Raw genomic sequence first — 22,793 nt, 5'->3', positions numbered from 1 at the left:
AGGAATTGTTTACAATGAATATCAACAGAACAAGGGAGGCACGGATGGAAGCTTGAGACTCAGATGTGTCATAGAGATGTTAGAAAGTCTTCCTTTAGCGTGAGGGCAGTAAGGGTAGTGAGTAAATGGAATGACCTAAAGGAGCAGGTTGTAGAGGCTAACTCCATTCATAACTTTAAAAGCAGGTGTGATAGAGGACACAGATCAGGAGTCAGCGCATTAGACAACCAACGGCTTTCATTAGAAAAGCTGGGTCCAAGAACTAGAGCTCGATCCTGCAGGCACAAATAGGTGAGTACACACACACACACACACGCGGCCAAGTGGACAGCACTCCAGGGTCGTAGTCCCAAGGGCCCGGGTTCGATTCTCGGCAGAGGCAAATGGGCAGAACAAATATTGTGATTTCTGTGTGTAAATGGACAGAGTTTCTTTCATCTGATTCTTCTGTTCACCTATCAATAAATAGATACCAAGAAGTTAGATAGCTGGTAAGGGCTGCATCCTGGGGATGTGTGTAGATAGAGAAAAAAAGAAGTCAGGATTCAGTACATTAAACGACCGACGGTTAGAAAGGCGGGGTCCAAGAGCTAAGAGCTCAATCTAGCAGGGGAACAACTAACAAGTACACCCCCGCCCCCCCCCCCCCACTAACATGCTCACAGAACAAAAAGGTTTTATTGTAACGGAAACAACAAAACTTTCTCTTCTGAAATCGACTAAAAAAATTTCATTGAAAACACTGAATGAAAGTCTATCGAAAAGCACAGTTCGTTACCCCATTTTTTGTCTATTTGTGTGTTTTCTCAACCCCCACGGGACAGCCCGAGCCGAATACAGCTGCATTTATGGAACTACATTTATTACAATACTGGTTTGGTGTGGGGCTTCAGGCCTATCAACCTCTGGAGGATTATTATAAGCCAACCACAACAGTTTATACTGTCCAACCAGTAAGTATACTGTAGTCCTGAACGTAGTCCAGGACTACAGTATACTTACTCTCTGTGTATATACTCTAAAAAGCGGGATAAAGACCTCTTGGTATATCTGTATTATATATAACACTTTATCTTATATAATCTATATTTAAACAAATGGTAATAGGAGGAACCTGGGAGTTACCAGCTAATGGCTCCGTCCTGGCGATGTGTGTGAGAGTATGTAGTTGACATGGTAGGGGAAAAAATAGGCCAAAAAATAGGTAAAAAAATTGGTACATTAGACCACCGATTGTTAGGAAGGAAGGCGGGGTCCAAGAGCTATAACAACTCGACCCTTCAGGCGCAAATAGTCAATACAAAATATTAAATAAAACCATTCACACTTACGGTACCCAGAACCTCATTTTTTTTTCCAGTTCATATAGCATGTCGAGATGGGTCCCCCTGAACCCCAAGACGAAGCTGTCGACGGCCGCGGAACACTCCCAAACACCAAATTGCGTTCGAGAGCATTATTAGTGACCTTGACCTCGCCTCCGCCGAACGAAAATAATAATCTTTCTTTCCCTTGAGCACATGAACAACCTGTTGTACCACCTCCAGAACGCACACGTACTGTGTAATCTGGTGCACAGGCGTCTGGCCCTCACGAGGGTGAGGTCTGAGAGAGTGCAACGCGGTATTGTTTACATCCCGGCGCGCGGGGAATCGAACGCGAGATCCCAGATTGCCAACCATTATGTATTTCTGGCGCGCACAAGGCACTCTTTTCCGGCGATGTGAATGTACACGCTCTATCTGTCACGGGGTGGGGGTGGGGGGGGGGGAGGGGGGAGGGGGGTGGTGGATAGAGGGGGGATAGGGTGGTAGAGCAGGTGGTTAAGGGTTGAGGTTAGAAGGGTAGGAGTGGATTACCGGAAGAAGAAAGATGGTAACTATCAGTAGAAAGCACTAAGCCATTACAGATATTATATATATACATATATATATATATATATATATATATATATATATATATATATATATATATATATATATATATATATATATATATATATATATATATATAGTGTATTTAAAGGTTACAAAACATACAAGACAAATGCCTAAAGGTTATGGATCTCTTGAAGCTCCTCCGCTTCTGGACAGGAACCGAGGACGCAGCAAGCATTTCCCCTCTGGATCGCCACACTGAGACGCTGAAATAAAAAACTGGCAGCTCTTGGGTCTCTGGTGACGTCAATGAGCTTGGACCCCAATTCCTTGAGAAATCCCAAGGCACTCTTGCCCCAGGGGCCATGCGTCTCAGACGCTATGGGAACAAAGAGGTATTGACCTTCCAGTCGCCTGTACTTGAGTGATTTTGCTGTTTCCCTGTGGTTGGCCGCCCCACCTGCTTGATCAGCTCCGAAGTGTACATAGGTGTCAGCCAGGGTGGATACACATGTGTAGTCCCACACCAACTGTCTACCCTCCTTCCATGGGTATATGGTGATGCCATCAGGGCGAAGTGCTGGGAAATCCGGGTTTTGGACCCCTAGGATGCGAGGTTCTCTCTCCGCTGGGCACCCAGCTGAGACGAGGCTTCTCTTGATGATGTCATTGACCTCGTTGTGTCTTGCATGCCAGCCCTTTGTGCTTCCGCAATGCAACCCATGCAGTCCGTATTGGTCTGCTTCCACCCTGTTGCAAATACACTTGTATTCAGTGTGAATTGGGGCACCAAGGCGGAGGGCTACTGCTACACGAAGGGATTCTGGATCTAGGCGCGTGCCCATTGCAGACATGGGTACTGCCAGGAGGAAGTCTCCTGCACGGGGGGCACGCACTTCTCTGAGGCGGGCTTTCTCCTTGTCTGATGTTGCTACGCTTAGCATGGCATCAGCTACTTTTTCCACTAGAGGGTGGTCCCAGCCGGACTGTTTGTGTTGTTTTGTTGGCTCTATAATGGTTGCTGGGGCTGCAAGAACATCCCACTGATTTGAACATTCAGTGAAAGCAGGATCGTGTATTCCTGCTGAATCTCTCTGGGTTGCAGGTAAAATATCTCTGACGAGGTCGTGCGATGCATGAGAGGAGGAAAGGAAGGCTGGTAGAGCAATTTGGGAGGCTGTGCGGACACCAAGGCCGCCGAGTCTTACAGGAAGGGTTGCTTGCTCCCACTGAGAGTCGTCCAATGGCAGGTTCAGGACTTTCACCAGCATGGACCTCAGAAGGGTGTCATACACATTTAACTTAGGGCTGCTGTAGGATGGAGAACATCTCAGAAAGTAGGTCAACTTAGGGAGAGACAGGCATCTTGTAAGGAGAAAGAGAGCATCATGGGCATCAATCTTGTCAATCCTGTCCTGCATTCTCTTTAGGTCAGTGATTTTTGCAGCCAGGACCTCCTCGATTGCTCGTGGGCCAATGGGGGCACCCAGGAGAGTGCAGTCCGGTGGCTCGACAACGAGAATGTCTGGAAGAACATTTTGTATTTGCCCAGTGATGTCTGGGTTGCGGGAGATTATTTCACATTTGGATGCATTGAGAATGAGGCCTAAGGCTGCTCCCTGCTCCTGGATTTTCCTTATATCCTCCAAAATGGTTTCCGGAGTTCCAGCTAGAGTGCCATCATCCAGGTACCAGATGTTTAGCTCGCTTGTCAGACTATCAGTGACCTCTTTGATAGCTAGGCAGAAAAGGAGGGGGGCTAAGGGGTCACCTTGTTGGACACCTTCACAGGAGTTTATTTCATGCTCCCCAAAAAGAAGCTTAGAGTCCCCACTGTAGCACGATCGGATGAACGATCGGATGATATATATATATATATATATATATATATATATATATATATATATATATATATATATATATATATATATATATATATATATATATATATATATATTGGTAGCAGTCTTTCTTGTAAACATATGTTATTGAATATGACCGAAAAGGTAAGATTAATAATTCTAACACGAATTTTCTCAATATTTCTTACGTTTTTCTTCACTGTCGGTGGTGACAGTGAGTTCAGGGTACAGTTAAACCGGCAGCTAAGAGCCTTCGTGAGAACAAGGAGATAGTTGTCAGGAGAGGTGATAAGTCGCCAATATACGTCATTCTTAAAAAAGACGAATATCTGGCGAAAATGAACCTCATACTCTCTGACCAAACTAAATTCCTAAGGTAACGAAGGACACTGCAGCCGAATTGAAAACGAAGGTAAACAGATTGATCTAAAATGTGAACGCCAAGAAATCCGGACTCCACCTGCCAAAAGTTGTTGGGGAATACAAACTTGGGTATGCCTATGTAAATGTCAAGACCCACAAGCCAGGAAACCCACTTCGGCCAATCATCAGCCAGATACCCACACCCACATACAGACTGGCTAAACGACTCAACGGGTTGCTGACTCCTTACGTACCTTGTGCTTTCAGCTTGAAGTCTCCCAAGGAATTTGTCGACTTACTGCGGGGAGCACGGGCCACGGGGATAAGAGCCTCGTTGGATGTGGAGTCACTATTTACCAACGTACCTGTGGACGAGACAATCGGGATGATAGCCGACAGAGTGTATCGTGACCCGGCTTGCACTCCTCTTGACCTGCCAGAAAGCATACTGAGGAAACTACTCCAAGCCTGCACAAAAGAGGCACCCTTCGTGAGCCCAGATGGGCACATGTATAAGCAAGTAGATGGGGTCGCCATGGGTTCTCCCCTAGGTGTCCTGTTTGCGAACTTCTACATGGGTACCATCGAGCAGAGGATCTTAGTTGACATGGGCTTGAAACCCGCCATATACTGCAGGTATGTTGACGACATTTTTACACAGGTACCTGATGTCAGACATCTGCAGCAGCTGAAGGAGGCATTTGAGCAGAATTCTGTGTTGAGCTTCACTTACGAGATGGAGAACAATAGGAAGCTGCCCTTTCTGGATGTAACAGTCACGGAAAGGAGCGGAGGTTTCCACACTGTAGTCTACACTAAGGAAACAAACATAGGAATGTGCCTAAATGCCAATAGTGACTGCCCAGACAGGTACAAGAGGAGTGTTGTTAACGCTTACGTCACCGTGCTCTCAGCCACAGCTCAGGATGGAAGCAAGTCGATGAAGAACTCTGTAGGGTAAGGCAGGTCCTAGTCAACAATGGCTTCTCTAACGGTTTTGTTGAAGACATCATAAAAAGAAAGGTGAAACGCCATGCAACCTCTGAAGAGTCAACTAACACAACACCTGCACCCCTTATTAGACTATTTTACAGTAACTTCTTTTCCACGGCTCATAAAACGGAGGAAAGGGTCCTGAAAGATATCGTTGATAGGAACGTTATCCCTACAGACAAAAATCAGAAAATACAATTGATAATTTATTATAAAACCAAAAAAACGGACAATCAACTCATGAAAAACTCGCCAGACACCAAGCAGAACGCTTTGAAGGAGACCAACGTCGTCTATGCTTTTAAATGCCCACTTGGGGACTGTAAGTCCCAAAGAACTCAGTATATAGGCAAGACAACAACGTCGCTTTCCAGGCGACTAACAATGCATAAGCAACAGGGAGCCATCAAGGAACGCATAATCTCTTCTCACAACCAGACCATCACCAGAGAAGCCTTAACAAACAACACAGAAATCATCGATAGATACAGCGATAGCAGGCGGCTTGACATCAGCGAGGCACTACACATCAAAAAATCAACACCAGCATACAACAGCCAATTAATGCACAACTATATTCTACCTACTTCAAGACCCCGAACCAATATGGAAGCAGCAAGAGGAAGTATGAACCAATAGGCCTTCTGCAGTTACTTTGGTTCACTTATCCAATTTATACCCATTGTTTCGTGTTCTGTCTTGTGTTTGTCACCTAACCCAAAACTTTTGTACCATATCACCTCATCCAATAGAGTATAAGTACGAAGAATTTGTGTGTAAATTAAGCCTTTGAAAATGTAATGCGAATTACGAAACGCGTTCAGGCGTCAGACAATTAAAAAAATGAATTTCGGAGAATTGTTATTTTTATTACCACCGACAGTGAAGAAAAACATAAGAAATATTGAGAAGATTCGTGTTAGAATTATTAATCTTATCTTTTCGGTCATATTCAACAACATATGTATACAAGAAAGACTGCTACCAATATATATATAGACTGCTACTAATATATATATATATATATATATATATATATATATATATATATATATATATATATATATATATATATATATATATATATATATATATATATATATATATATTATTAAATATGACCGAAAAAGTAAGATTAATAATTCTAACACGAATTTTCTCGATCTTTCTTACGTTTACAGGAAATATGTCTGCAGGAAAGACTGCTACCAAAATATACTAATATATATATATATATATATATATATATATATATATATATATATATATATATATATATATATATATATATATATATATACAGAGAGAGAGAGAGAGAGAGAGAGAGAGAGAGAGAGAGAGAGAGAGAGAGAGAGAGAGAGAGAGAGAGAGAGAGAGAGAGAGAGAGAGAGAGAGAGAGAGAGGGAGAGAGAGAGAGAGAGAGAGAGAGAGAGAGAGAGAGAGAGAGAGAGAGAATGCTTGCTTGTACTCACCTAGTTTTACTTACCTAGTTGTGCTTGCGGGGGGGTTGAGCTCTGGCTCTTTGGTCCCGCCTCTCAACTGTCAATCAACTGGTGTACAGATTCCTGAGCCTATTGGGCTCTATCATATCTACATTTAAAACTGTGTATGGAGTCAGCCTCCACCACATCACTGCCTAATGCATTCCATCCGTTAACTACTCTGACACTGAAAAAGTTCCTTCTAACGTCTCTGTGGCTCATGTGGGTACTCAGTTTCCACCTGTGTCCCCTTGTTCGCGTCCCACCAGTGTTGAATAGTTTATCCTTGTTTACCTGGTCTGGATGGATTTTGTAGGTTGTGATCATGTCTCCCCTTACTCTTCTGTCTTCCAGTGTCGTAAGGTGCATTTCCCGCAGCCTTTCCTCGTAACTCATGCCTCTTAGTTCTGGGACTAGTCTAGTAGCATACCTTTGGACTTTTTCCAGCTTCGTCTTGTGCTTGACAAGGTACGGGCTCCATGCTGGGGCCGCATACTCCAGGATTGGTCTTACATATGTGGTGTACAAGATTCTGAATGATTCCTTACACAGGTTCCTGAACGCTGTTCTGATGTTAGCCAGCCTCGCATATGCCGCAGACGTTATTCTTTTTATGTGGGCTTCAGGAGACAGGTTTGGTGTGATATCAACTCCTAGATCTTTCTCTCTGTTCGTTTCATTAAGTACTTCATCTCCTATTCTGTATCCTGTGTCTGGCCTCCTATTTCCACTGCCTAGTTTCATTACTTTGCATTTACTCGGGTTGAACTTCAACAACCATTTGTTGGACCATTCTCTCAGTCTGTCTAGGTCATCTTGTAGCCTTCTACTATCGTCCTCAGTTTCAATCCTCCTCATAATTTTTGCATCATCGGCAAACATTGAGAGAAACGATTCTATACCCTCTGGAAGATCATTTACATATATTAGAAACAGTATAGGTCCAAGGACTGACCCCTGCGGGACTCCACTCGTAACGTCTCGCCAATCTGAGACCTCACCCCTCACACTGACTCGTTGTCTCCTGTTGCTTAGGTACTCCTTTATCCAATGGAGTACCTTCCCTCTCACTCCAGCCTGCTTCTCCAACTTTCGCACTAGCCTCTTGTGTGGCACTGTATCAAAGGCTTTCTGACAATCCAAAAATATGCAGTCTGCCCACCCTTCACTTTCTTGCCTTATTTTTGTTGCCTGGTCGCAAAATTCAAGTAACCCTGTGAGGCAGGACCTGTCATCCCTGAACCCATGTTGATGCTGTGTTACAAAGTTCCTTCGCTCCAGGTGTTCCACTAGTTTTCTTCGCACAATCTTCTCCATCATCTTGCATGGTATGCAGGTTAGGGACACTGGCCTGTAGTTCAGTGCCTCCTGTCTATCCCCTTTCTATCCTTTGTCTATCCTCCTGTGTGTGTGTGTGTGTGTGTGTGTGTGTGTGTGTGTGTGTGTGTGTGTGTGTTCGCGCGCGCGCGCGCGAGTGCACGTCTCACGCTCTGGGGCCCTACACCAAATTCTCGTTTTATTGTTCAGTTTCTCACGTCCGCCTTTTAGTATTTTTTTCTTTCTTTCCCTTCATCTTTCACTTGTTATTTTTATCTTTCTATTTTTTCTTTCTATTTTTTTCCTGTGATTCTGTCAGGCTGAATTTTTCTGCGACTGTTTTAGTTTGAGTCTTTGTGTGTTCTTTTAATATACTTTATCTCTCTTTTTAATTCCATTCTCGTTTATTTTCTCTCTCTCTCTCTCTCTCTCTCTCTCTCTCTCTCTCTCTCTCTCTGTCTGTCTGTCTGTCTGTCTGTCTGTCTGTCTGTCTGTCTGTCTGTCTGTCTCTCTCTCTCTCTCTCTCTCTCTCTCTCTCTCTCTCTCTCTGTCTGTCTGTCTGTCTGTCTGTCTGTCTGTCTGTCTGTCTGTCTCTCTCTCTCTCTCTCTCTCTCTCTCTCTCTCTCTCTGTCTGTCTGTCTGTCTGTCTGTCTGTCTGTCTGTCTGTCTGTCTGTCTGTCTCTCTCTCTCTCTCTCTCTCTCTCTCTCTCTCTCTCTCTCTCTCTCTCTCTCTGTCTCTCTCTCTCTCTCTCTCTCTCTCTCTCTCTCTCTCTCTCTCTCTCTCTCTCTCTCTCTCTCTCTCTCTCTCTCTCTCTCTCTCTCTCTCTGTCTCTCTCTCTCTGTCTCTCTCTCTCTCTCTCTCTCTCTCTCTCTCTCTCTCTCTCTCTCTCTCTCTCTCTCTCTCTCTCTCTGTCTCTCTCTCTCTGTCTCTCTCTCTCTCTCTCTCTCTCTCTCTCTCTCTCTCTCTCTCTCTCTCTCTCTCTCTCTCTCTCTCTCTCTCTGTCTCTCTCTCTCTCTCTCTCTCTCTCTCTCTCTCTCTCTCTCTCTCTCTCTCTCTCTCTCTCTCTCTGTCTCTCTCTCTCTGTCTCTCTCTCTCTCTCTCTCTCTCTCTCTCTCTCTCTCTCTCTCTCTCTCTCTCTCTCTCTCTGTCTCTCTCTCTCTCTCTCTCTCTCTCTCTCTCTCTCTTACTCACTAAAAATAATATTATTAAACATTAGCACATTGTGCATGTTTATGTATATATGTATACGTATATATATATATATGTACATGTATGTATGAGTATGTGTACATGTATATATAACATAAATAATTTTGTAATTAGCGTCAAACATTGTTATTTGCTTAGCAAAACGAACTAGAGGGTTCAGTTCCTGAACCGATTATGTGGCTCTGTAATCCTTTACACCACCGCCCACGGTGTGAGGGGTATGGGGTGCATAATAAAACCCGTCATGCACTGCAACCCGTCCTCGAGTCAAGTCCATTCCATCCTGCAGCCCGTCCTCCAAACTAAGACCCCAAAAGTGATTCCATCCACCCGCCACACCCCCTGTTTATGAATGAAAAAAACGGTTGACACACAACTCACAACTGTTGACGTTCGAACACTTCTCGAACAAGTGCTTTGCTCACGACCTCTGTTCGAACCACAGTTCTATAAATGCTTCACCCACGAACTTCAAACGCAAATAATCGACAACAGAACCTAAACACTTAACTTAACCTACGCCTAACTATACATATAATCTTTCTGTATAATAATATTAATATATATAAGAGAACAAACCCATGTTTAATACACAGTTTGTTAACATTAATGAATGCGTCTGGGAAGGACGGCCGCCTGCTTTAACCAGCCTAGTGTGAGAACGGGTTGTCTGGGGGAGGACGGCCGCTGCTTTAACCAGCCTAGTGGGAGGAAGGCTTGAAGGGTCATTTGGACACCAACTGGTCTTAACTCAGCGGGTCTTGGTATTCAAGTGAAAAGTAATATGATAAGGCTTAAGACAGGAAGGGAGAAGCTCTAATCCTACTAAACGAAAGGTCTTTCCTTTACCTACCTGCGTGAGAGAGAGAGAGAGAGAGAGAGAGAGAGAGAGAGAGAGAGAGAGAGAGAGAGAGAGAGAGAGAGAGAGAGAGAGAGAGAGAGAGAGAGAGAGAGAGAGAGAGAGAGACAGAGAGAGAGAAAGGTCTCTCTTCCTCAGGTCTGTTTACTCTCAGCTACTGTTTATCTGCTTGTTCTAGTCTGTTAATTCTTCTTCTTCTCCTTCACCACCTTCCCTTCCTCTCTCCCCCTCTCACCACCTCACTCTCTACTCCATCACACTCTCCCTTCACCATCTTACCATTCCTGTTTCTCTCACTACCTCACTCTCCCCCCCTCACTCTTGTCCTTTTTACATTCTTAGCCTCAAAACTCCTTTTCCTCCTTCCTTCTCCGGTCCCCTCCCTACCTCCCTCCCCCTCTCCACCTTCCCTCTGCACCTTTGTGGTGCAGAGGAATTTAACCTTTGTGGTACAGAGAGCACGGCTCTTGTCTGTAAGATTCCAATAAAGCATTTTAAGCCATCAGACGGTCTCTTGGCCCATTCAAGGCGGCTCCTATTAGTCCATTATTTTTGCATCATCAGCAAACAATGAGAGGAACGAGTCTATTCCCTCTGTGAGATCATTTACACATATCAGAAACAGTATAGGTCCAAGGACTGAACCCTGCGGGACTCCACTGGTGACGCCTCGCCACTCTGAGACCTCACCCCTCACAGTGACTCGCTGTCTTCTGTTGCTTAGGTACTCCCTTATCCACTGAAGTACCTTCCCTTTCACTCCTGCCTGCTCCTCCAGCTTGTGCACTAGTCTCTGGTGTGGTACTGTGTCAAAGCTTTTCTGGCAATCCACAAATATGCAGTCTGCCCACTCTTTTCGTCAAAGAGTGATTCTTTGAAAGACTTTTTGACTTTTTGTCGCCTGGTCATAGAATTCTGTTGTTACAGTACGTGACTCTTCAATCTAATTGGCTCAGACAAGTTTCTTAACCAGCCCGTTGCTTATATTTACGACTGCTAGATTGAAAGAGTTTTTTCTGGCATCTCTGTGGCTCATATGTGTTGACATTTTCCAATTATGTCCTCTCGTTCTACTGCTCCTTAATTTCCACATCGCTTCTGCGCCTACTTTGGCAATCCGCCTTAGTATTTTGCACGTCGTTATCATGTCTGCTCCGTTGCTTCTTTCCTCCAGTGTAGAGATGGAAGTCCAGTTCCCTCAGTCTTTCTTCATAGCTCAGTTCCCTTAGCTCAGGAGCTATTATTGTCTATTTTATGTGTGTGTGTGTGTGTGTGTGTGTGTGTGTGTGTGTGTGTGTGTGTGTGTGTGTGTGTGTGTGTGTGTGTGTGTGTGTGTGTGTGTGTGTGTGTGAGTGTGTGTGTGAGTGTGTGTGTGTGTGTGTGTGTGTGTGTGTGTGTGTGTGTGTGTGTGTGTGTGTGTGTGTGTGTGTGTGTACTCACCTAATTGTGCTTGCGGGGGTTGAGCTCTGGCTCTTTGGTCCCGCCTCTCAACCGTCAATCAACTGGTGTACAGATTCCTGAGCCTATTGGGCTCTATCATATCTACATTTGAAACTGTGAATGGAGTCAGCCTCCACCACATCACTTCCTAATGCATTCCATTTGTTAACTACTCTGACACTGAAAAAGTTCTTTCTAACGTCTCTGTGACTCATTTGGGTACTCAGCTTCCACCTGTGTCCCCTTGTTCGCGTCCCACCAGTGTTGAAAAGTTCGTCCTTGTTTACCCGGTCGATGTGTGTGTGTGTGTGTGTGTGTGTGTGCCTTTATTTGTGGGCGTGTGCAATTCGGTGAGTTTGCATGTATGTGCATTTTTTTATGTATAAATATACATACACACACATATTAGCGTCTGTCTGTTTCATTCTCTTTCTCTCTCTCTTTCTGTCTCTCTCTCTCTCTCTCTCTCTCTCTCTCTCTCTCTCTCTCTCTCTCTCTCTCTCTCTCTCTCTCTCTCTCTCTCTCTCTCTCTCTCTCTCACTACCGTCTAAGGCACCAAACAACCTTTGCAACACTTCCCGTCCACAGGATTATGCATTATTTAAAATATATATATATTTTTCCAATTTGTTAAATGCAAATTAGCTTGGCACTGAATCTTCTGCGGTGTTGATAAATGGCTTATATGAAGATCCAGTCATATGCAAATTGGGTATTATTAGTAATTAACGGAATGTAATTATGTTCTTGATTATGTATTCATACAAGATTATGTATTCATACAAGATTATGTATTCATACAAGTAAACTTTAAGTGATGTGAAGTTCAATAACAACAAACGTCCATCTAAACACACACAGTTTTGTGTATTTTTGTGTTTTTTGTTTTAGTATTAGGTGAGTACTCACCTGCCACTAAATGTGTGTACTCACCTATTTGTACTCACAGATTGTATAAATACAGGTTCCTGAGCCTATTGGGCTCTATCATATCTACACTTGAAACTGTGTATGGAGTCAGCCTCCACCACATCACTGCCTAATGCATTCCATTTGTCAACCACTCTGACACTGAAAAAGTTCCTTCTAATGTCTCTGTGGCTCATCTGGGTACTAAGTTTCCACCTGTGTCCCCTTGTGCGTGTTCCATCCATGCTAAACATTTTGTCCTTGTCTACCCTATCAGTTCCCCCTGAGAATTTTGTAGGTTGTTATCTACACCTACTTATGTGTGTGTGTGTGTGTGTGTGTGTGTGTGTGTGTGTGTGTGTGTGTGTGTGTGTGTGTGTGTGTGTGTGTGTGTGTGTGTGTAGGTCAAAACTGTCAGTAGTTTCAAAGCGTTATACGACAAAGAGTGCTGGGAAGACGGGACTCCACGAGCGTAGCTCTCATCCTGTAACTATACTTTGGTAATTACTCTTAGGTAACTACTCTTAAATAATTACACACAGACCTCCGTGTTTACAGCGGATGCTCTAGACCACTCTGGATCACTCTGGATCACTCTGGATCACTCTGGATCACTCTGGATCACTCTGGATCACTTTGGATCACTCTGGATCACTCTGGACCACTTTGGATCACTCTGGATCACTCTGGATCACTCTGGATCACTCTAGACCACTCTGGAACACTCTGGATCACTCTGGATCACTTTGGATCACTCTGGATCACTCTGGACCACTTTGGATCACTCTGGATCACTCTGGATCACTCTGGATCACTCTAGACCACTCTGGAACACTCTGGACCACTCTAGAACACTCTAGACCACTCTCGAACACTCTGGACCACTCTGGACCACTCTGGACAGGTTCATCCTCTCTATTTGGATCTATATCTCCAACATTATGTTTGTAACTCATCTTCTATGTATATATGAATTTGAAATTGAATTTGAATTTGAATTTGAATTTCCCACTCCGTAAGAAATTCAATTGCTTTACCTGACCAGCAACGTCAGGTAAAACCCAAACAACCCCCTCTCCCCCCCCCCCTTAACTTATCGAGACCGTCGCATAGAAACGTCAATATTACGACGCTCTATTTGTGAATACTACGTCGAATTTTGAACGGTTTAAAAATCCGTTAAAAATTGCAACGGTGCCACATTCCATTCACAACAATGACAATACACAACGATAGATTTCAAGGGATTAAGACCAACTGACGACTCAGATAACGGGACCCAAGAGCTGAAGCTTATCCCTCCCCCCACCTGTAACTGCACACACCAACAGGCTGATGAATCCCACCCACCACAATATGACAGATGACCCTTATCCCATTTATCTAAAAGAAGGCATTTTTCAACCCCCACAAAATTGGGCAATTACCTTGACATGACAAACAGGTCATAAATGATGCAAACGAGCCTGTTAAGGAGGTAATTAAAAGCTTCAATGGTCTATTCTAAGTCCTCTTTATTGCGTCATTAGTTCAGAAATGAAGCATTAGGCTTCAGTTCGTTAAGTAAGATAGTTGGCAAGCTGGTTTGTGATATTAAAAAATATATTATATTATATATATATATATATATATATATATATATATATATATATATATATATATATATATATATATATATATATATATATATATATATGTGTGTGTGTGTGTGTGTGTGTGTGTGTGTGTGTGTGTGTGTGTGTGTGTGTGTGTGTGTGTGTGTGTGTGTGTGTGTATCACGAAAATAAACACGTTATTAAAAATGTGACAGTGTCAGACCACGGAGGAAAATTGAAACAGGAATTTCCTCAAGTACTTTCGTATATTAATACATCTTCAGAAGGAGTGAAGATGAAGTGAACTCCTTCTGAAGATGTATTAATATACGAAAGTACTTGAGGAAATTCCTGTTTCAATTTTCCTCCGTGGTCTGACACTGTCATATATATATATATGCAACAATGATCACAAAAACACTGATCCAAGTATGCAGAATAACCACATATGAAAAATAGAAAATGCTTAACGCGTTTTCGGCTAATTCGCCTTCATCAGAGCAAAGTAGAATATTCTACTACTTCTAAATTCTAAAGATTCTACTTTGCTCTGATGAAGGCGAATTAGCCGAAAACGCGTTAAGCATTTTCTATTTTTCATATGTGGTTATTCTGCATATATATATATATATATATATATATATATATATATATATATATATATATATATATATATATATATATATATATATATATATATATATATATATATATATATATAATGTATGGATAATAACAAAATAGGAAAGGGAGTACCACCTCTGGCTGGAAGAAAGGGACCCTTAGCCTTGGAGAAAATCACACATAACGCATTAGAGGGAATGTTGATTCTGACAAGTTCTTCACAAGGTCAGATGTAACACGCACAAGGAGCAACGGTGTCAAGCTCAAGACGCCACAATGTAGGACTGAGAACAGGAGATGCTTTTTCACCCACAGGGTTAGTAACCCATGGAACTGCCTACCCGCCCAAGCCGTAAATGCCAAGATTATTAAGAGTTCAAATCTCAGCTGGAAAATTCAGTTAGATATATTTTTGTGCAACTAGGTAATATTTACAATTTAGAAAAATGCAAATGATCAATATTTATTATAGTTTACCACTAAAATTATATTTTCTATTAATTTTTTTCGTTTTCTTTTACAGAAGATATATTACCGGGAACTATACTAAAAACACGAGGCACTGAGACCCACCTAAGATGAGTTCTCTGGCGGTGGCCACGGCTCTTCAAGCTCTCCTGGCCATGGTGCCAAGGTCTCTAGTGCCTCAAGGAGTGCTAGGAGCCACCAAGAGAACAGGAAGCAGGATCGAGGAAGCCGATCATGACTCGGAGGACCCAGACAACAAGTTTTCTCTCGACATCAACAATGAAACAGACTGTAAGGGAGACTATAAAGTTCTGATTTATGTATATAATTCAGTCGCACCTTAAACAAGCGTCCGAGAGATAATAATTGAAATTGAAATTGAAATTGAAATAAGTTTATTGAGGTAAAATACACACAAAGGGATGAGGTAGCTCAAGCTATTCTCACCCCGTTCAGTACAACGTGTTAATACATACATAGACACACATCACAAATAAACATATTGCCAAACATTCTGAGAGGTAAACATATACATTTCCTCCTTCACAAGGAGTATGTTATCAGACGTACAAGAGATAATAATAGATTAACAAAATATGTCGACAAAATGTGTATATCAATATCTATCGCATTATACTTTCTATTTTAACACTAAAATATCCAGAAATACAGCATTGAAGCAATAGATTTCTAACAAGATAAAACGTGAGAGTTATAACATGATCATATCTATATAAAAAGTCATTTATTCCAAGTTTTATTACCAATCTTTTATATCTAAAATCCTTTGAGTTTCAACACCCTATATTTCTTGCCTTAAAACCCGCTATGCGCACCCATTAAAGCACTATAATATATAACACCACCACTAACGACCCCTGGTTATAACGAGCAGCCTTGACCAGCCGGTGCTACGGCGTGTATGGCTGCTTCAGTATCGCCCAGCCTTACCTGTCCCTGGCCCGCCCCATCAACGTCTTCCCGCTCTCCGTCCGCGACCTCACGCCCAAGTTCTGCCTCTACACGCGCGCCAACCCCAGCAGGTGTCAGGTGAGGTTAGGGGGGTGCTGGGGGGAGGTGGGGGGTGCTGGGGGGAGGTGGGGGGTGCTGGGGGGAGGTGGGGGGTGCTGGGGGGAGGTGGGGGGTGCTGGGGGAGGTGGGGGGGAGGTGGGGGGGAGGTGGGGGGGAGGTGGGGGTGTGGTCAGGGGCCGGGCAACATGCCATATACTTCCAACACAAATAGTAATCACACTGAAATAATTTTGTGGTCATAATATATTTGAAAGCTTCCCTTGAGTGTGTTGTCTGACTCTCTCTCTCTCTCTCTCTCTCTCTCTCTCTCTCTCTCTCTCTCTCTCTCTCTCTCTCTCTCTCTCTCTCTCTCTCTCTCTCTCGACCTGACCTCCAGAAGCTGCGCCTGGGTGACCCCGGAAGCGTGACCTCCTCCAACTTCCGGACTGGAGCCGAAGTCAAGGTGCTTACCCATGGATACCTCGAACACGGAGACAAGAAGTGGCTCAAGGTAAGTGTGGGAAGAATAAGCAGGATGTGGGGAAGGGGGGTTGAGCTCTGGCTCTTTGGTCCCGCCTCTCAACTGTCAATCAACTAATGTACAGATTCCTGAGCCTACTGGGTTCTATCATATCTACATTTGAAACAGTGTATGGAGTCAGCCTCCACCACATCACTGCCTAATGCATTTCCACCTGTCAACCACTCTGACACTAAAAAAGTTCTTTCTAACGTCCCTGTGGCTCATGTGGGTACTCATTCTCCACCTGTGTCCCCTTGTGCGTGTTCCCCTTGTGTTAACAATCTGTCTTTATCTACCTGCCAATTCTTCTGAGAATTTTTCATGTGATCATGTCTCCTCTAACTCTTCTGTCTTCCAGCGACGTGAGGTTTAATTCCAGTAGTCTTTCCTTGCAGCTCATGCCCCTCAGCTCGGGTACTAATAGTCTGGTGGCATACCCTTGAACCTTCTCCAACTTAGGGAAGAATGTCTGAACAATGGAACTGTTCACACACAATGAACAACAATTGTCTGATACTGAAGGAATTTCCTCAAATATTTTTCTGATGCTGTAAATAATAATTATTATTGTAATACGTGCTAAAAGAGGAGCATGTGTAGGCCTGTGTGTATAGATACATATTATACATCAATACATTTGTTGTATTGTAAGGGGGTATATTTATGTATGTCCAGATATATCACTGAGAAGTATGCTATAGTTTTATACAGCTATGTGTGTGTTAATGATGCTCCTACTCTCTGCCTCTCTCTCTCTCTCTCTCTCTCTCTCTCTCTCTCTCTCTCTCTCTCTCTCTCTCTCTCTCTCTCTCTCTCTCTCTCTCTCTCTCTCTCTCTCTCTCTTTCTCCCTGCCTCTTTCATATCCAGACGGCATCACTTACTTCAAAAGTGTACACATAGACATATACACATACACCCGTGCGCATATATACACACATATTTACACGTACACATACATATTTATATACATACACACCTCGTGCACGCAAGCTTACATTGATACACATACACACACACACATACCGATATGTGTGCCCAAACATACGCATGTATACATCATATACACCTATTGATACATAGGCATATACATTCCCCTTTACCATGTATTTCCTTTCTCCCATCTTCATCAATCTGGCTCCTTGACACACTCGCTGTATTGCGCGCATACACCCCCTATACCATACACCACACACTATACACCACATGCCCTAACACACCACACAAAATACACACACCCTACCGAACATAATTGATAAAACACATTATCCCATACACCGTGTTCCAAACAGAACACACCATACATAAGACACCACACATAATACACCATACAGAATACACCATACACAGGAGAACGCATGTTGTCACAGTAAACTAATCACACACTCACACTTGTCTTACAGCGTATGGTGGCAGAGTTCCTGATTCTGGGGGACTTGAATGTGATAGTGTTGGACTGGCTGTCAGGTTCAGGGCCTCCATACACGCAGACAGTCGCGAATATACGTCTGATTGGGGCCATACTTGGAAGGTTCATACTTGATCTTAGGGTGAGTATGATGGCTGGTGGTGGTGGGTTGGGGGGGGGGATAGAAAGGGAACTATCAAGGAAAAGCGCCAAGCCATTAAGACTATATAGCACTTGGAAGGGGTCAAGATAAGGATTTGGGATGGGACAAGGGAAAAGGAATGGTGCCCAACCACTTGGACGGTCGGGGATTGAACGCCGACCTGCATGAAGCGAGACCGTCGCTCTACCGTCCAGCCCAAGTGGTTGGGAGGGGGGGGGGGGGTCGTTTGGTGGTGGTAAGATAGAGATTTGGACATAGCTAAGCCATACAGGGTCCTATATTAATGTAATACCAGAGCTCTGATAGGGCAATTATCACACCCAGTTTAATAACCTTGTTTGGGTTAAGTACCCAGCGGTACCCTATACAACCCTCGGGAACGATCGTACCTCTAATGGGAACCATTAGACCCTAAACAACTGAACTAGGCAGAATTAAAGTTCATTTGGTGGGTAGAGAGAGGGGGGCGGGCAAGCTCTCGAACGCCTGTACGGGAATCGTATATATGCCCTGTACGTCGGACGCACTCTCACTAAAGTCCGGCGAAAAGCTCATATATATTGGCTGAGACAGCGCTGCTCTCCGCCCCACTCAAGCGCTCACGAACGCCAGCGCTGGCGAACGCAGTCTTCCCCCTGAATTTCCACTCCGTTAAAAATTCAGCTGTTTGGCCTCACCGGAAGCGAACAAGCCCCGAAGCACCCGACCTCACCCATCAAGGCCGATCTGAACGTCCATATTTCAGCGTTTGGTTACCAGTACGTCGGATTTTGAACGGATTGGTTAAGTTAGGTTAGGTAAGGTTAGGTTAGGTTAGGTTAGGTAAGGTTAGGTTAGGTTAGGTTAGGTTAGGTTAGGTTAGGTTAGGTTAGGTAAGGTTAGGTTAGGTTAGGTTAGGTTAGGTTAGGCAAGGTTAGGTTAGGTTAGGTTAGGCAAGGTTAGGCAAGGTTAGGTTAGGTAAGGTAAGGTTAGGTTAGCTGCGTGAATAAATGTGAGGGGCGTATTGGTCGAGAGAACGGCAGTTGGTGTGGCGTTAGTGTGGTGGTAGTCTGGCGTTGGTGTGAGACAAGACGGGCGAACCTTCGCCAGCCTCTACACCCGCCCTGTTTATAGCACCACTTACAACCTCTGAGGATCCCCCTGTTAAATGAGATGGTCGTTAATGGCTAATGGCCCCCCACCCCTGGTGCGGAGCGGTGGTTACACTCTTCCCTTGTATCTCTGCCGGGTGTACACACACCTGGCACCAAGCCTGGCCGGGTGTACACACACCTGGCACCAAGCCTGGCCGGGTGTACACACCTGGCACCAAGCCTGGCCGGGTGTACACACACCTGGCACCAAGCCTGGCCGGGTGTACACACCTGGCACCAAGCCTGGCCGGGTGTACACACACCTGGCACCAAGCCTGGCCGGGTGTACACACACCTGGCACCAAGCCTGGCCGGGTGTACACACACCTGGCACCAAGCCTGGCCGGGTGTGCACACCTGGCACCAAGCCTGGCCGGGTGTACACACCTGGCACCAAGCCTGGCCGGGTGTACACACACCTGGCACCAAGCCTGGCCGGGTGTACACACCTGTCACCAAGCCTGGCCGGGTGTACACACCTGTCACCAAGCCTGGCCTGGTGTACACACCTGGCACCAAGCCTGGCCGGGTGTATACACACCTGGCACCATGCCTGGCCGGGTGTACACACCTGTCACCAAGCCTGGCCGGGTGTACACACCTGTCACCAAGCCTGGCCGGGTGTACACACCTGTCACCAAGCCTGGCCGGGTGTACACACATGTCACCAAGCCTGGCCGGGTGTACACACCTGGCCGGGTGTACACACCTGTCACCAAGCCTGCAGTAAACACCATAAGTGTCTTGTGGGGGGTCAAAAACATATCTAAGGCTTTTTTTACTGCTACCCACAACAGTCGTCTAAGTCCGCGGGGTGCCTATTTTAAGGCTAGGTGAACGGAAGCATCAGGTGAAAGAAAACAAATGCCCAACCATTTCTGTTCCGTCTGGGGAAGATCGAACACAGGATCCCCCGATTATGAATCGAGGACGTAAACCACTGAACCCACAGAACATTTTTATGTTTAACTGGGGGTTTATAAAGCCAATAATTAAAACATCTAACTTTAAGTTAGATGTTAAGTTAGATAACTTAAACTTTAAGTTTAATTTAGATTGAAACCACAAATATCGTAGAACTTCAAGTTAGAGGTCGTAGAGAGCCACAAATATCGTAGAACTTCAAGTTAGAGGTCGTAGAGAGCCACAAATATCGTAGAACTTCAAGTTAGAAGTCGTAGAGAGCCACAAATATCGTAGAACTTCAAGTTAGAGGTCGTAGAGAGCCACAAATATCGTAGAACTTCAAGTTAGAGGTCGTAGAGAGCCACAAATATCGTAGAACTTCAAGTTAGAGGTCGTAGAGAGCCACAAATATCGTAGAACTTCAAGTTAGAAGTCGTAGAGAGCCACAAATATCGTAGAACTTCAAGTTAGAAGTCGTAGAGAGCCACAAATATCGTAGAACTTCAAGTTAGAAGTCGTAGAGAGCCACAAATATCGTAGAACTTCAAGTTAGAGGTCGTAGAGAGCCACAAATATCGTAGAACTTCAAGTTAGAGGTCGTAGAGAGCCACAAATATCGTAGAACTTCAAGTTAGAAGTCGTAGAGAGCCACAAATATCGTAGAACTTCAAGTTAGAGGTCGTAGAGAGCCACAAATATCGTAGAACTTCAAGTTAGAGGTCGTAGAGAGCCACAAATATCGTAGAACTTCAAGTTAGAGGTCGTAGAGAGCCACAAATATCGTAGAACTTCAAGTTAGAGGTCGTAGAGAGCCACAAATATCGTAGAACTTCAAGTTAGAGGTCGTAGAGAGCCACAAATATCCTAGAAACTTTACGACGACATAAAAATGCCTCAGTGGGCGCAGGAGTTAATGAATATATTTGAATATACTTAAGAATACATGGCTAGACATGTCATACCTCAGCGGGGGGGGATATGTATAAGCCCCCCATATACGTGTCATATATATGTATCACCACTGTACGTGTATCTCCACAGGACTACGTGGGAGTCGAACCCGGACACATACACGTGGTGGGACACAGCCTCGGCGCCCAGCTGGCCGGATACACGGGCCTGTATCTCAAGGAAAGAGGAGCCTCGCTTGGACGAATCACAGGTAATGGGGTCAAGAGCACAGGCAGTGGGGTCAAGAGAGCACAGGTAATGGGGTCAATAGCCCCAGGTAGTGGGGTCAAGAGCCCAGGTAATGGGGTCAAGAGCACAGGTAGTGGGGTCAAGAGCCCAGGTAGTGGGGTCAAGAGCCCAGGTAGTGGGGTCAAGAGCCCAGGTAGTGGGGTCAAGAGCCCAGGTAGTGGGGTCAAGAGCCCAGGTAGTGGGGTCAAGAGCACAGGGAGTGGGGTCAAGAGCACAGGTAGTGGGTCCAGCTCACGAAGCTGCTTACTATATGTAAACAAAGCCGCCGAAAGATTGAGAAAAGATGTAGATGTTTCGTCAGTAATTATGCTTGGATTCGTTTCTTTTTGGTGTGTAAGTAAGCTGTATTATTTTATCTCACAATGACCTGATCCTTCACTCGACGGACGCTCAGGACTCGACCCGGCGGAGCCATACTTCGAGGGCACCGAGCCGGTCGTCCGACTCGACCCGACCGATGCCGATCTGGTCGATGTTATTCACACGGATGCTGGACCCATCATCACGGGAGGTATGTGGATAGTCGTGTGTGTGTGTGGGGGGGGGGGGGAGGGGGGTGTAGGGGGGGGTGTGTGTGGGGGGGGGGGGAGTGTAGGGGTGGGGTGTGTGTGTGTGTGGGGGAAGGGGGGTGTAGGTGTGTGTGTGTGGGGGGGGGTGTATGTGTGTGTGTGTGTGTGTGTGTGTGTGTGTGTGTGTGTGTGTGTGTGTGTGTGTGTACTCACCTATATGTACTCACCTATATGTGCTTGCAGGATCGAGCATTGACTCTTGGATCCCGCCTTTCTAGCTATCGGTTGTTTACAGCAATGACTCCTGTCCCATTTCCCTATCATACCTAGTTTTAAAAGTATGAATAGTATTTGCTTCCACAACCTGTTCCCCAAGTGCATTCCATTTTTCTACTACTCTCACGCTAAAAGAAAACTTCCTAACATCTCTGTGACTCATCTGAGTTTCCAGTTTCCACCCATGTCCCCTCGTTCTGTTATTATTACGTGTGAACATTTCATCTATTTCCACTTTATCAATTCCCCTGAGTATTTTATATGTCCCTATCATATCTCCTCTCTCCCTTCTTTTCTCTAGTGTCGTTGTGTGTGTGTGTGTGTGTGTGTCTGTGTGTGTGTGGGAGGGGTGTAGGTGTGTGTGTGTGTGTGTGTACTCACCTATTTGTGCTTGCAGGATCGAGCATTGACTCTTGGATCCCGCCTTTCGAGCATCGGTTGTTTACAGTAATGACTCCTGTCCCATTTCCCTATCATACCTAGTTTTAAAAGTATGAATAAATAGTATGTGCTTCCACAACCTGTTCCCCAAGTGCATTCCATTTTTCCACTACTCTCACGCTAAAAGAAAACTTCCTAACATCTCTGTGACTCATCTGAGTTTCCAGTTTCCACCCATGTCCCCTCGTTCTGTTATTATTACGTGTGAACATTTCATCTATTTCCAC

At 44.6% G+C, this 22,793-nt stretch overlaps 1 protein-coding gene across 2 annotated transcripts in view; it reads left to right on the top strand.

The window, feature by feature from the left end:
• Nucleotides 1-22,793, top strand: part of LOC123747484 (pancreatic triacylglycerol lipase) — a 38,629-nt gene that overhangs the window by 4,034 nt on the left and 11,802 nt on the right. Inside the window, exons 2-7 of one of the 2 annotated variants that reach the window (XM_069299978.1) lie at nucleotides 15,054-15,289; nucleotides 15,894-16,048; nucleotides 16,407-16,520; nucleotides 17,934-18,080; nucleotides 21,182-21,302; nucleotides 21,735-21,851. In XM_069299978.1, the coding sequence (XP_069156079.1) occupies nucleotides 15,109-15,289; nucleotides 15,894-16,048; nucleotides 16,407-16,520; nucleotides 17,934-18,080; nucleotides 21,182-21,302; nucleotides 21,735-21,851 (835 nt within the window). In that variant the 5' untranslated portion in view covers nucleotides 15,054-15,108. The remainder of the gene's footprint in view (nucleotides 1-15,053; nucleotides 15,290-15,893; nucleotides 16,049-16,406; nucleotides 16,521-17,933; nucleotides 18,081-21,181; nucleotides 21,303-21,734; nucleotides 21,852-22,793) is intronic. The other variant, XM_069299979.1, reaches the window with a different exon arrangement.

This window comes from Procambarus clarkii, chromosome 43 (assembly GCF_040958095.1).
Source record: "Procambarus clarkii isolate CNS0578487 chromosome 43, FALCON_Pclarkii_2.0, whole genome shotgun sequence".
NCBI lineage: Eukaryota > Metazoa > Arthropoda > Malacostraca > Decapoda > Cambaridae > Procambarus > Procambarus clarkii.
The sequence above is the reverse complement of the archived record's forward strand: the minus strand, read 5'-3'. Positions and strand labels throughout refer to the sequence as shown.